General features: G+C 30.6%; 1 protein-coding gene across 1 annotated transcript; it reads left to right on the top strand.

The window, feature by feature from the left end:
• Positions 1–531: 531 nt before the first annotated feature.
• Dd (CTD nuclear envelope phosphatase 1-like protein dullard) lies at positions 532–7,570 on the top strand. The gene is made up of 6 exons (XM_080158551.1): positions 532–661; positions 1,404–1,550; positions 2,397–2,654; positions 3,130–3,358; positions 4,061–4,202; positions 5,174–7,570. Exons 2-6 carry the CDS (start codon positions 1,452–1,454, stop codon positions 5,187–5,189), a joined length of 744 nt encoding a protein of 247 aa, XP_080014677.1. The 5' UTR covers positions 532–661; positions 1,404–1,451; the 3' UTR covers positions 5,190–7,570.
• Positions 7,571–12,162: the final 4,592 nt, after the last annotated feature.

The following is a 12,162-nucleotide window of genomic DNA, read 5'->3' as shown; positions in this document are numbered from 1 at the left end:
TTGACTAAAAATTCCCATCAGCTTTTGTTAAACTAGCGGCTACGCCCCTAGCATCTAAAGGCTCTATATTTAAAGGGGTAGATAGTGGACATAAAAATAGCATAAAACTATCACAAGGATTGAACCTAAAATAACATGAAACCATCCCGGGATGGTTTTATGTTGACCTATAGAAGCTTCACTATAAAAGACAAATCCAATTAGTAGTTCTGGAAATCTTAGGCTTCAGACCAATAAAACATAGGTACTTTATATTATGGATTATACATCATAAATTGTACTTTTTTCAGATATTGATTTTTGAAATTGTTGAACTATTGTAATTTGTCAACCGTGTTGAATTGGTGCAAGTTTTTGGAGACACACACGCACACACACACACACAGAAACAATCATGGCTGCTCTCACTTTCCCTTGCTACTAGCTCAAATATTTTGTCAACAAACAAAATATTCCGCTGTTTAATTTCTTGTGCAAAAAATTTAGATTTATTCAGTGACAGCCTTTGTAAAGAATTTTTTAAACAAGGATAAAATTTTAGCATTAAAATTCTAAATTGTTATTCTATTATACCTATGAAAAGTGGCCAAAATATGAAAATTTAAAATGTATGGTGAAATGAGATTTGTGTGATCTGAAAGCTGTTGATTTTAAACTCAGGAATAATGAATGATAACTTAATATTTTCACTACATGAATTTAAAGCTCTAACTATAAAGACCAAGTATTAGGTTATATTATTTACAGCTAAATAATATTTTTATTGCTTTAGAATGCTTGCAAGATATACCCCGACTAATTTTTAATAGAAGAAATACATCCAGCAAGAAAAGTAAGTCGAAAATAAAATAATGGTTTTAGAAAATAAAGTTCTCAATGCTAAATAGACAATTTATCCTTACATGTCCCCTCCCACACCCTAAATAAACAAACAGATGAAATTAACTAAAAAAATTTCCCGAAGTAATTCTATTTAAGATTCGAATTCTGCTATTTTTTTTCTAAGTTGGCTAGGTATTAGAGTACGTTTATTTTAGGGAATTATAATGAATTTGGGTTTTATATCTAATATTTGTTAATAACGATGTACTCGTAAGGTCCAATGTTACCCATTACCTACAGTTGTTGAATTTTAAGATTTTGGATAGGTCCATTTGTCCCCACCCATAAAGCCGTGAAAATTAGATACAATTTTGCACGTTTTAATAGAGTTCTATACAATAAATTAGATACTTTTTTTGTACATTAATTTTTATTGTGATTTTGTGATAGATTTACATAGAATTAGTGTAAATTTCTTAATTTTCTAGATTTTTCATGCTTGTATTTTATACAAAAAGTGATATAATAACAAACTTTTTTCAATCTTTTTAAAAAGTAATCAAATTCATTATTGAAACAGGTTTTAAGCTATCCAGCAGACATCTTTTGAAACTAAAAATCCTGAACAAATGTTGAAGTCTGTGCAAATGAGTATTAAAGCCTGTCTTGTATTTGCGGCCCATGTCTGGAAAATCATTGTTTATCTCTTCAAACAGAATTATAGAAAGGTAAGAAGCATAAGCAACATAATTATTTGGCCATTTTTAAATTTTTGGTTTGTCATGAAACAGAAAAGGTAAAAGTACAAAAATAATTTTTTTTTATTTGGTGATAGATTAAACAGTTTACTTACAAATCATAACTTCTCGTTATGATATTTAAACCAACAAAAAGACGTAGAAATATTGGTACACCGACAAACGTCCTACTGCGACAAACGTCCTAATGCGACAAACCTCCTAAACGACAAACGTCCTAATGCGACATCTCTTAAGTAAAACGTACTCATTTTTTTTCTAAAATTAAATCTTCCAAATTTGATTTAAAAATGTTCTAAAATAAGAGGAAATATATAATTTTTTTAATCTAAAAAAATGTAGGTAAGGTCTATTTTTGTAATGAACAGCTGTATCGGGTTCGAAACCATTTCGTTTGATAGCCAACACAGACTGTGGGAAAACTGTCGGACAGATTTTTTAAATTTAGCCTATGGTTAAAGTTATTCAAAAAATAAATTTTAGTTCAAAAATATTTCCCTGTGTTTTATCGCCATTTTGAATTTTTTTATTGTTAAATATTTTTACAATTAGTGGATTCTGTCCTTAAGAATGGAAGATCTTTTTTATTTTATAAGTTTTGAAAACATTTAGGACGTTTACTAAAGAGATGTCGCATTAGGACGTTTGTCCCTTTAGAAGGTTTGTCGCGTTAGGACGTTTGTCGCAGTAGGAGGTTTGTCGGTGTACCGAAATATCATTTTCATTTTTTAAATAATTTTTCTGTTTATATTTCTAAAAATTTAGAATCGTTTAAATAGTTTATCGTTATATTATGTTGACAAATATTTTGTTCAGGTCCAGCAACACAGAGCAATCAAATATGACGTGTGTCCGTTATCACAGATCTCGAGGCACAGGCTCACCATGGTACCAAAGAAGGTGCTCGTCCTTGACCTGGACGAGACCCTAATCCACTCGAACCATGACGGTGTGCTCAGACCCACCATAAAGACCGGTCTTCCACCAGATTTTGTGCTGAAAGTTACAATTGACCGTCATCCTGTCAGATTCTTTGTTCACAAGCGCCCTCATGTTGACTTCTTCCTTTCCGTGGTTAGTATTCTAAGTTTTATCGATAAAACCAGCGTTGCGGAGCCGTCTGATTTGGTGCGGCTCCGGCTCCGACCTAAAATCAAGAAAAACTCATCATATTTTTTTATGCCAAGTCTATTTTTTACTTTTGAAGGTTTTAAAAGCTCAATTTTTGATAAAAATGGACTCGATAAACTTAAAAGGGGCATTTGCACACGACGCAACAGAGTTACAAAATTATAATTAATAAAAATCTCTTATTTTAGCTAACCCGGAGCCGTAGCCGTTTTTACAGAAAATAACGGCCCCGGCTCCACAACGCTGGATAAAACAATTTGCTTTTAATTTTATGTAAAGCACGAAAAAAACTTGTTTAACATATGTCCACAACATTATTTTTATGTGTTTAAGCGATCTTAAAGGATTTTAAATTTTATTGTTTTCAACTAACATTTTTTCCTTTTTTGTGCAAAAGTAAACAAGTTATTTATTTCAGGTATCTCAGTGGTTTGAACTAGTTGTTTTCACTGCAAGCATGGAAATTTACGGTACTGCGGTTGCTGACAAGCTAGACGGCAACCGCGGGATGCTGCGAAGGCGGTACTACCGCCAGCACTGTACCCTCGACTATGGTTCCTACACCAAGGATCTGTCCGCCATAAATCCAGACCTCTCCTCGATATTTATTCTAGATAACTCACCTGGTGCCTACAGAGGTTATCCAGGTAAAAATAATTATCTTGTGTCGTATTTCATTGCGTCATAATTACACAAACACTTTATATCTAAAAGTTAAGCTTTTAATTGAAAGTGCACTAAGTATCTGTAAGTATGTTTTACATACTAACTAACGAAAAAACTAAGACAATTAATAAAAGTTATTACTTCAATTAAGAATGAAAATAAACAGGTGCGGGTTGTATCTTCAACTTTTATTATTCCGGAAACTTATTCTCTTCAGAATTTTAGATAGCATCAAAAGAATTATTTTTTTGATAAACCAGTATAAATCTGAAAACCTTTGAAGCTACCTTGCTTTTTACTGACTTAATATTAGAGTTAAAGCAGTGGCGTGCACATCATTTTACCAGGGGGGTGTAAATCTAATAGAGGATGAAAAGGGGAAAGGCAAGACTTCTAGATTTCAAATTTAGGGCGAGTGTTTGTGCCTAACACACGCCACTGAGTTTAATGTATTCTATAATTTTTTACTCTTAACGTTTTCCTTCTTTTCTCTATTACATAACTCCTGTCATAGCGAACATTTAATTTTTACACTCTGTAAAAAAACATATTTTTGTTTGGGCCTAGTTATCTACGTTTCATAAAAAAGCTAAATTATAATGCTTATTTGAAGTTCATTTCTTTGTTAGTTTATTTTATTTTTATATTAAGATAAAAACACAGTATTTTTTATTTATTTTTAGATAATGCTATTCCAATAAAATCCTGGTTTAATGACCCAAGTGATACGGCATTGTTGAACCTTCTGCCTGTGTTGGACGCCCTGAGGTTTGTCTCCGACGTGCGTAGTGTTCTCTCCAGGAACAGGGAGACTCTCAGACCTGGGTAATTATCTATAAAAACAAGGATGACAACATCCATAAAAGCTAAGATCTGAAACTGTAGAATAGACGATCATTAACACTTGTAAAATGTCAGAAATGAATAAGCAGAATAATAATGTATATTTCTAAATCGTACCTAACTGTAAATAGGCCTTTCTAACTTTTTAGCAGAGAGAACCCCTCCCCCCTCTCCTTTAACAATTTTAAAAGTAAATTACATATAAGGGGTGGGTGGATAATTTTTTAATATGCCTTACCCCTGTGGGGCTACCCAGTACCCAATGTAATCTAACCTAAACTGACCTAAAATAGTAAACAAATGATAAACTATTTCTCTCCGAATTTCTTATTCATCAGTTCTTACCTGGGCGCTTATTTTGAAGGCGCCCTTATAATATACAATACACTATAAAAGGTTAAATTCGCCTTTTTTTTCTTAAACTTTTGCCAATACTAAAAACTCTTACAAACTTTTTACAAGTTTTATAAAAAATTTCCTGTGTGTTTATAGGATTATGATACATTTAAATAATATTATTAAATAATACTGAAGTTCTAAGGTTTCACTTTCTGTACTATTATACCTATATATTTATTCTATGACAAAGAAAATTTTAAGAAATCCTCTTATAATAAAGTAACAGTATCTCTGTCTGTCTGTACCGAAGGATCTCGCTAACTGCTGAACCAATGTATTTTCTCATAATTCCTTGAAAGGTTTATAGCTATTTTAAAGGACGTTACCACCATCCTTCCAAGAGAAATCTCCCCAAAAAAATAAAACTAGCGCCGCCTAGAGAAAGTTATGATATTTTTGGTAAACATCTGATCTTAAAATTTTACGTGCACATAGAGGCCTCTAGAGGCGGTGCTGCTAGTATAACTAAATGTTAATCTGTTTTATTGATAAAATTAGATTTTTTTATAGTTTTAGTCAATATAGAAATTGCTTGAATGTGTTTATTATTTTAGGTTTGCTCAGCGCTGAAACTAATTCCTACAGAATAAATTGAAAATTATATTATTTAACAATATAATATCTCATTAATACGTGTATAAAATGGTACCTCCTCCTAAAAACATAAAAAAAGATAAAGGTTCCGAATTCGTCCAGTGAAAATATCTTTGCTTATTATGGATTATGAACAAAATCTAAAGTGAAAATTGAATTTCAAATCTGCTCTGCCAAAATGATCCTGTTAATTTCTGGAGGTTGGAGCACGTACCCAAGGAACTGTTATACCTAACAGGCCTTTCTTCATACTTGTGATTAATTCAGTAAAAAAAAATTGTGTTAGGATAAATATTTTTATCAACACTGATTTATATTTTCTCCCTGTGTTATGTTTTGTTTTGATGCCATCGTTTTGTTATTTATTCAAATTAATTTTCATGTTTTAGTTACCAAATAATTTATGAGACCATCAAATGATATTGTATCCTACGCCTTTCCTTAGCAAATTACATCTGAAGAAATTAGAAATGAAAAAATTTTGACATAGATTCTATTACTTTGATATTGTTATTCTTTTTTTTATTCTCCAAAGTAATAGATGGCATATTGTCATTAGAAATTACAATTTTAACATTCAACTCATATAATTAGGTATCAAGTAAAAATTATTAGGTCGGTTCAAATTTAAAACTTTGCAAAATCACTGATCTTTTATTATAAGAGAGAAATAGATTTGGTTTTCGCATACAGATAAATGGCATGGAGTTATTTCATTTAGTTTTGTTTTTAAAGTATAATTGCAAATTTTGGTTTTTAGAAAGCTCTTTAAACTGAAGATCATTGGTAGCGGAAAGTCAGTCATTTTGGACCTTTTTCCTAACTTAAGGTAATCTTTTAAAAGTGTCAGGCTAAAAATACTTTTTATTAGCTGATAAATATCTTTGATAGGCATTATAAAAGTTCTAATAGGCGAATAATAATAAAAATAACATGCATAATACATATTTAGGGGATGGGGTATGTTTTGTATGATTTCTCGTTGTCAATTTTTATCGCGGCTTTGTGGTTAAACACTAAAATTAGTCTAGCTTAGTGTTTTTAAAGCCACATAAAATGCGCACGGGGTTGTGTACAATTACATACAGGCTCATCCCCTCCCCCCTTACATACAGGCTCATCCCCTCCCCCCTTACAGACAGAATTCATTCTTAAACAATGAAAATATACGGAATACCAACATTGTGAAAAAACCTTTTGTAAATTAAATTTGTGTAATTATTTTATTTAAAGTTTTGTTGTTTTTAGTTTTATTTTTAAAAAATATATCAAAAACACTAAAATTAATAAAATTATGTTGTTGTATTTAAGAAATATAATTTATAGAAAGAAACTGTGTGATCATAAATTTTTTTTTATAAAAAAAAATCATTAAACTCTTATTTTAAAGTTCAAAGTGATTTCGGTGACTATAAAGTATATTATTTGTTTTTGTTTCATTTTAATGTCGCTATCAAATAATATTTGATGCATGCTCTCCTTCAATGAATTCAAGGCGATTTGTCATGACACCAAAAAAGGCCAAACATGTCATTTTACTAGACTTTAAAGTATTATTAAAAGAAATATTTTGGCAATATTTATTTTTTTTTTATTGTTTATGTTAGGTAACTTAGTTAATTTATTAAAAGAAAATCTCTGTAAAATTCTTTTAATTAATTAAAATCCCTTGGAGGCCAAGTTGGTCTTTTATTACTGTGATGTCAAAATGCCTTGACTTCATTATAGAAAAGCGTGGAAAAAATATGCTCTCAATAATTTAGTTCTAGTTCCAGTTCTCAATTCAGACAGAATTTGTTTTTAAATATTTTTTTATTTAAAAATATATCTTGTGCATTATTATTTTGTGCTATTAGTACCTAATTCGTAATATCATAATTTCACTTTTATCAGAATTTCTTTATTATAAGTTATTGTAATATGGCTTTCTAATGAAGCAATAGTAAATAAAAAAATAGTTTTCTATATTTTTATTTGCTACAATGTCATCACATTTTTATTTAAAATTGCCAAAAAGTTAATAAATATTCAGAGCTTCAACTATGGACAGTCAAAATTATTAATTAAATTACAATGATCATTTATCATTATTCAGACAAACTTTATTTCTACATATTGTTAAGTCATGCTGTAAATTTAGGAGAAGTTGGTGGATTTATATCTACCTACAGAGTCCTAATATAATTTTTTCCGAATTAATTTTTATCACTAGTTAAAAATTAGCAATAGATATAGATTTTCTGATTTAAAGTGTCAATAAATATACATAATACAATAATTTAAAGTTGTAAGTTAAAATGATTATTTTTACTTGTGTAAATCTGTATTTGAGTTCTGGAATAAATATTTTCTGTTAACACAGAGGATCTTTTTTTATGTCGCAAACAGGGATAAGGGATAGGAAACCTGGCCATTAATTAGGTCCCGGCCTAGATTCTAAAGGGATATTGCAACTATTACAAATTACTATCAAACTGGCGGACGCTCCCAAGTAGCTATAGCTCTAAACCAATAAGAATCGGCCTGTTTTTAACAACCAATCACCAATTGGCGAAAATTTTAGAAGCAGACAATTCTAGAAAAAATAATGATTTCGTCTGCTACTAAAAAATAAATATAAATGGTGTTAGATCACATTAGCTTAATTATTAAATCTGCTTAGAGTTAAACATTAAAAAAGGGCCATATAGAAAAAACAAAAATAACGGGATTTTTTTGGAAAGGAGGTAGCTACGAATTTTCATTTGGTAGTTTATAAATTAGATGTTGTATTTTGAATTTTAAAAATTTAATACGGAATTGATACAACACTTTAACCCTAATATATGTACAATACACAATACAACACAGTACAAATATATCACTACATATAGTATCCAAAGAATACTTGATAGAATGTTACCCAAGTGCATATTAATTTATTTATTTTGAATTTTAATTAGCAATGAAATTTTCAAATAAAATTTTTACTCATTAATAAAAATGCAAATAATACAAATTAAAATCTGTCTGAGGGAAACCCAACGATAGCTTTCTGACAGTTCAAATTACCAAAGTAAAAGATAAAAAAATTTTGGGAGAGAAAAAACTTCATTTTAACAAAAGCCATTAATATATAGGTTTATAAAAAGTTATGTTTTTTACTTTAAACTAGCTACCTGAATTTGATTCTATACTTTATCTACACACACAGCTTTTTTATTAGCGTTTTATACGAAGCACTGCGCCATCCCAAAACTGGTTTATTAGGCTAGAAATAGGCCTGAAATAATATTTTCCTACGTTTCCCATCCCTTATCCCTGGTCGCAAAGTTAATATTTGAATTTATTTGTCTGACCCTAGAAAGGAGTTTGATGTGTGTCTGTACAGGAATAAAGTATAACCAACAAGCGAAATAAATAATGGGCAAATTTCATCAATTTTACTATGTGTTTGCCCCCAACGACAGCTGAAATATAGGGTTCGTGAATTTTTCCCGAATTAATTTCGTTGTATAAGCTGATATGTGTAAACTATATTGCTTAAAATTATTTCGCAGGGAAGCTTTGTTTTGGATTTGGTCAGGTTTTAAATCTAGGTAGTCAGTCGAAGAAGAGATTTTAAGTATGTTCCGTGAAAATTAATCGTAAATTACAGGCATAATAAATCATAGTAATCAATAACGCAAAACTATGGGCGTGTAACAATTTTCAAAATGGAATTATTTATATAACAAGGATGGCAACATCCATGAGTAGCGAAGCACAAAAAATTGAGTGGGAATACGTACAAGTAGATTTAAAGTGTAATCATTAAAATCAAGAATAGATTTATAGGAGAAAATAAACACGAAACCCTGTTTTATTTTGTATGATAAAGACGGTTGAAGTAATTACATACTAGATGCACATAATAATGAGAAAAAATATTTTTAAACTGTTAATGCAAAAAAGTTTAAAAATTGGACCAAAAATACCAAAGTTTTGGAAAATATGTCAAACATATAAAAATAGCCAAAAACCTGCAAACGACAGGAAATTTAATTTTGATATCTTTAACTAAAAAAAAATTTCGCAAATCGGACCATAAACACCAAAGATATGGTGAAAATTTGGAAAATTATAAAAATAGCCTAAAACCTGCTAAGAAGCAGTCTGACCACTATTGATGTTTTATAGTTAATTGTGCTCCTTAATGATGGAAATAATGTCAAAATGTTTCAGCCTTCTACCTTTTATAGGAGCCGAGGAAATCACGTTTCCCCCAATTATCAATTACGGACAGACGGACGGACATTGTGAATTATAGAGTAGCTTCGCTACTAATAACAAGGATGACCCATAAAAGCTACGCCTTCTAAATCACACCCAACTGTTACAATAATCACCATGCAAAGTTTGAAATCGATAGGACAATTCTAACATGTCTAAATTAATGGAAAGAGGTAATTGTTACGGACGGACGGTCCTAACCTAATTATAGGAAAGGCTCGCCTTTAAAATTAACGATAAACTTACTTGAGAGTTCATAATTTAATAACCAACCAAGTTTTTTTTTCTTCTAAAAATTATCTTGTTTAATCAATATGACTCGAGAAGGGGAAATAATCAATAATTTTAATTGCTTTTTAAAATCCATATTTATAAGAAACAGGATGTAAGTCTGTCTGTAGCTTAAGATGTCGCTTACTGCTGGACTTACATGGTTCTTTTAGGTCTTAAACTATTTTGTTGAAGGGTATATATGTATACCAACCCCTTAGAGAATAGCAACTTGAAAAAATTTCCCACCCCAATTTTTTTCATATTTTCAAAACTAAAATTGTAAGTAGAGGGTCGACTTACATAGCAGTTAAAAATAGTATGGTCATTTTTCGTGGATAATTTTCTGTATACGATGCTACACATGGTTTTTCAGTATGGCTGAGAACCGATTCTAATCCTTCGTATATTCATACGTCTTACTTTCTGATGCTTTCAAAGGCGAAGTTTTGTCCTATCGATTTCAAACTTCGCATGGTGATTCCTGTAGTAGTTGAGTACAATTTAGAAAGCGTAGCAACTCTGTAATCATTATCAGAATGTCCGTACATTCATTTTAAACATGTCGATTTTTAACAACAATTTTTTATGATATATGATTATCCGATAGATCTAATTTTTTGCATACTGATTTCTAGGACAACAAAATACAATGTTATAAGCGAATCATTTCTATAATATTAATCAAGGACAAAAATGTAAGTATGTCCTTAATCATTATCCTGTATTTAAGCAGTTTTTCAACGAATTTACTTACAATTTTGTTTAGAATATCATATATTTATATTCTTATTAGTCATTTTTGATACTCTACAAGTGTTAATGTACGTCCTTCGTTTTAGAGCTTCGCTTTTATGGATGTTGTCATCCTTGTTTTTACATTTATATTACACACAATTTTTATTAAGACACACACACACACACACACTTGGGGAAATGGCATTTACACACTGCCTTTCCAATAGTTTGGTTGTTAAGCATGACTTGTAGTAGTTTTAAAATTAGTGTCTGGGGGAAAACAACCATCGACAATTTTACACACAATAAGTGTTAGTTTGTGAAAGCAAGCTGTTTAACAGTGTGACTTATCTTTTTATATAAAGTAGTAAGGTTTTTTGTCTGAAACTCAAGATTTCAAAAACTACTAAAATTGATTAAGTGTTCCTTTAAAGGGAAGCTTCACATAGGTCACTGTTTGGTTATAGGCTATATTAATTGTTGATTTAATCCTTGGAATGTTTATAGGCTATTTTTCTGTACCTCTTTGATAACAGGGCCCTCTAAATGCTTGGTGCGCAGTCGCTAGTCCTTTTTTATAAAGTAGTATGTTGTGTGCATGTTTGTATGTCCCAAATAATCTCGTAACCGGCTGGACAGATCGCTACACAATTTTCATGGAAGTTTACAATAGTTCATTACATTACATAGTTCTAGGCGTGATGGTGGGACCCCCCCCCCCCCCCAACTTTTTTTAAACGAAAGTAGTAAGTTGTTTTCATGTAGCCGGTTACAAAATTTTAAGGAAAGTTTACATTAGCTTATGGTAGGTTTTAGGCTATAAGGTTTGATCGTGGGACTTGAGATTTTTAAGGATTCCAAAAATTGAATATTAAATACATAATTCTTCAAGAATTTAAAACTGAAAATGGACAAGATGACGTCAGCCACGTTGTCAGATCAGCTGATGAGTGGTAGAACCAGCAGTGGGACGGCGGTCAGTCTGGTTAGAGCTCTAATCAGTATACAGGAACAATTTCATAACATCTTAATTGTGGTTCACTCATTAGACTATAAAAGTTGGAAAGATTTTTAATCAATATAAAAGATTTGAAATCTGCATAAAATTTTAAGGATTTTTTATAAAATTAGTTTTTTACATAATTCTTTATTTAAAGGCGCAAATACAAATTAAGTTAAATAATTTTGAGATCTGTGATTGGTGGATTGAAAACTATCTGCGCTCTGATTGGAGAAGCTTAAGTGACGTACATCATTCAACCAATTAAAGCGTAGGTAGTTTCCAATCCAGCTATCCTATTGGTCAAAATTTATTAACTTAAATCGTATTTGCGCCTTTAAATAAAGAATTATATAAAAAAGAATTTTATAAAAAATCCTTAAAATTTTATGCAGATTTCAAATCTATTATATTGATTAAAAATCTTTCCAACTTTTATAGTCTATCACTTATATTAACATTTTGTGATGTATTTTAATCAGGGAAGGTTGGGATAAATGGCTAAAGAAGACATAAAAATATCCTTAAAAACCAAACCAAACTGAAATCTATAATCTCTAGGGTCTGGCCCAAATGGGATTGAAAATAAACCACTACACATGTTACCCCTTATTTGGTTTAGTTTCCAAACTTTGAGAGGGGGGGAGGGACATTTATAATTTGGGAGAGAGGGAGTGTCCACGAGATCAG

The sequence above is a fragment of the Acartia tonsa genome, chromosome 4 (genome assembly GCF_053477335.1).
Source record: "Acartia tonsa isolate MP-2025a chromosome 4, ASM5347733v1, whole genome shotgun sequence".
NCBI classification, from domain to species: domain Eukaryota; kingdom Metazoa; phylum Arthropoda; class Copepoda; order Calanoida; family Acartiidae; genus Acartia; species Acartia tonsa.
This window is presented reverse-complemented; position numbering and strand designations above follow the sequence as displayed.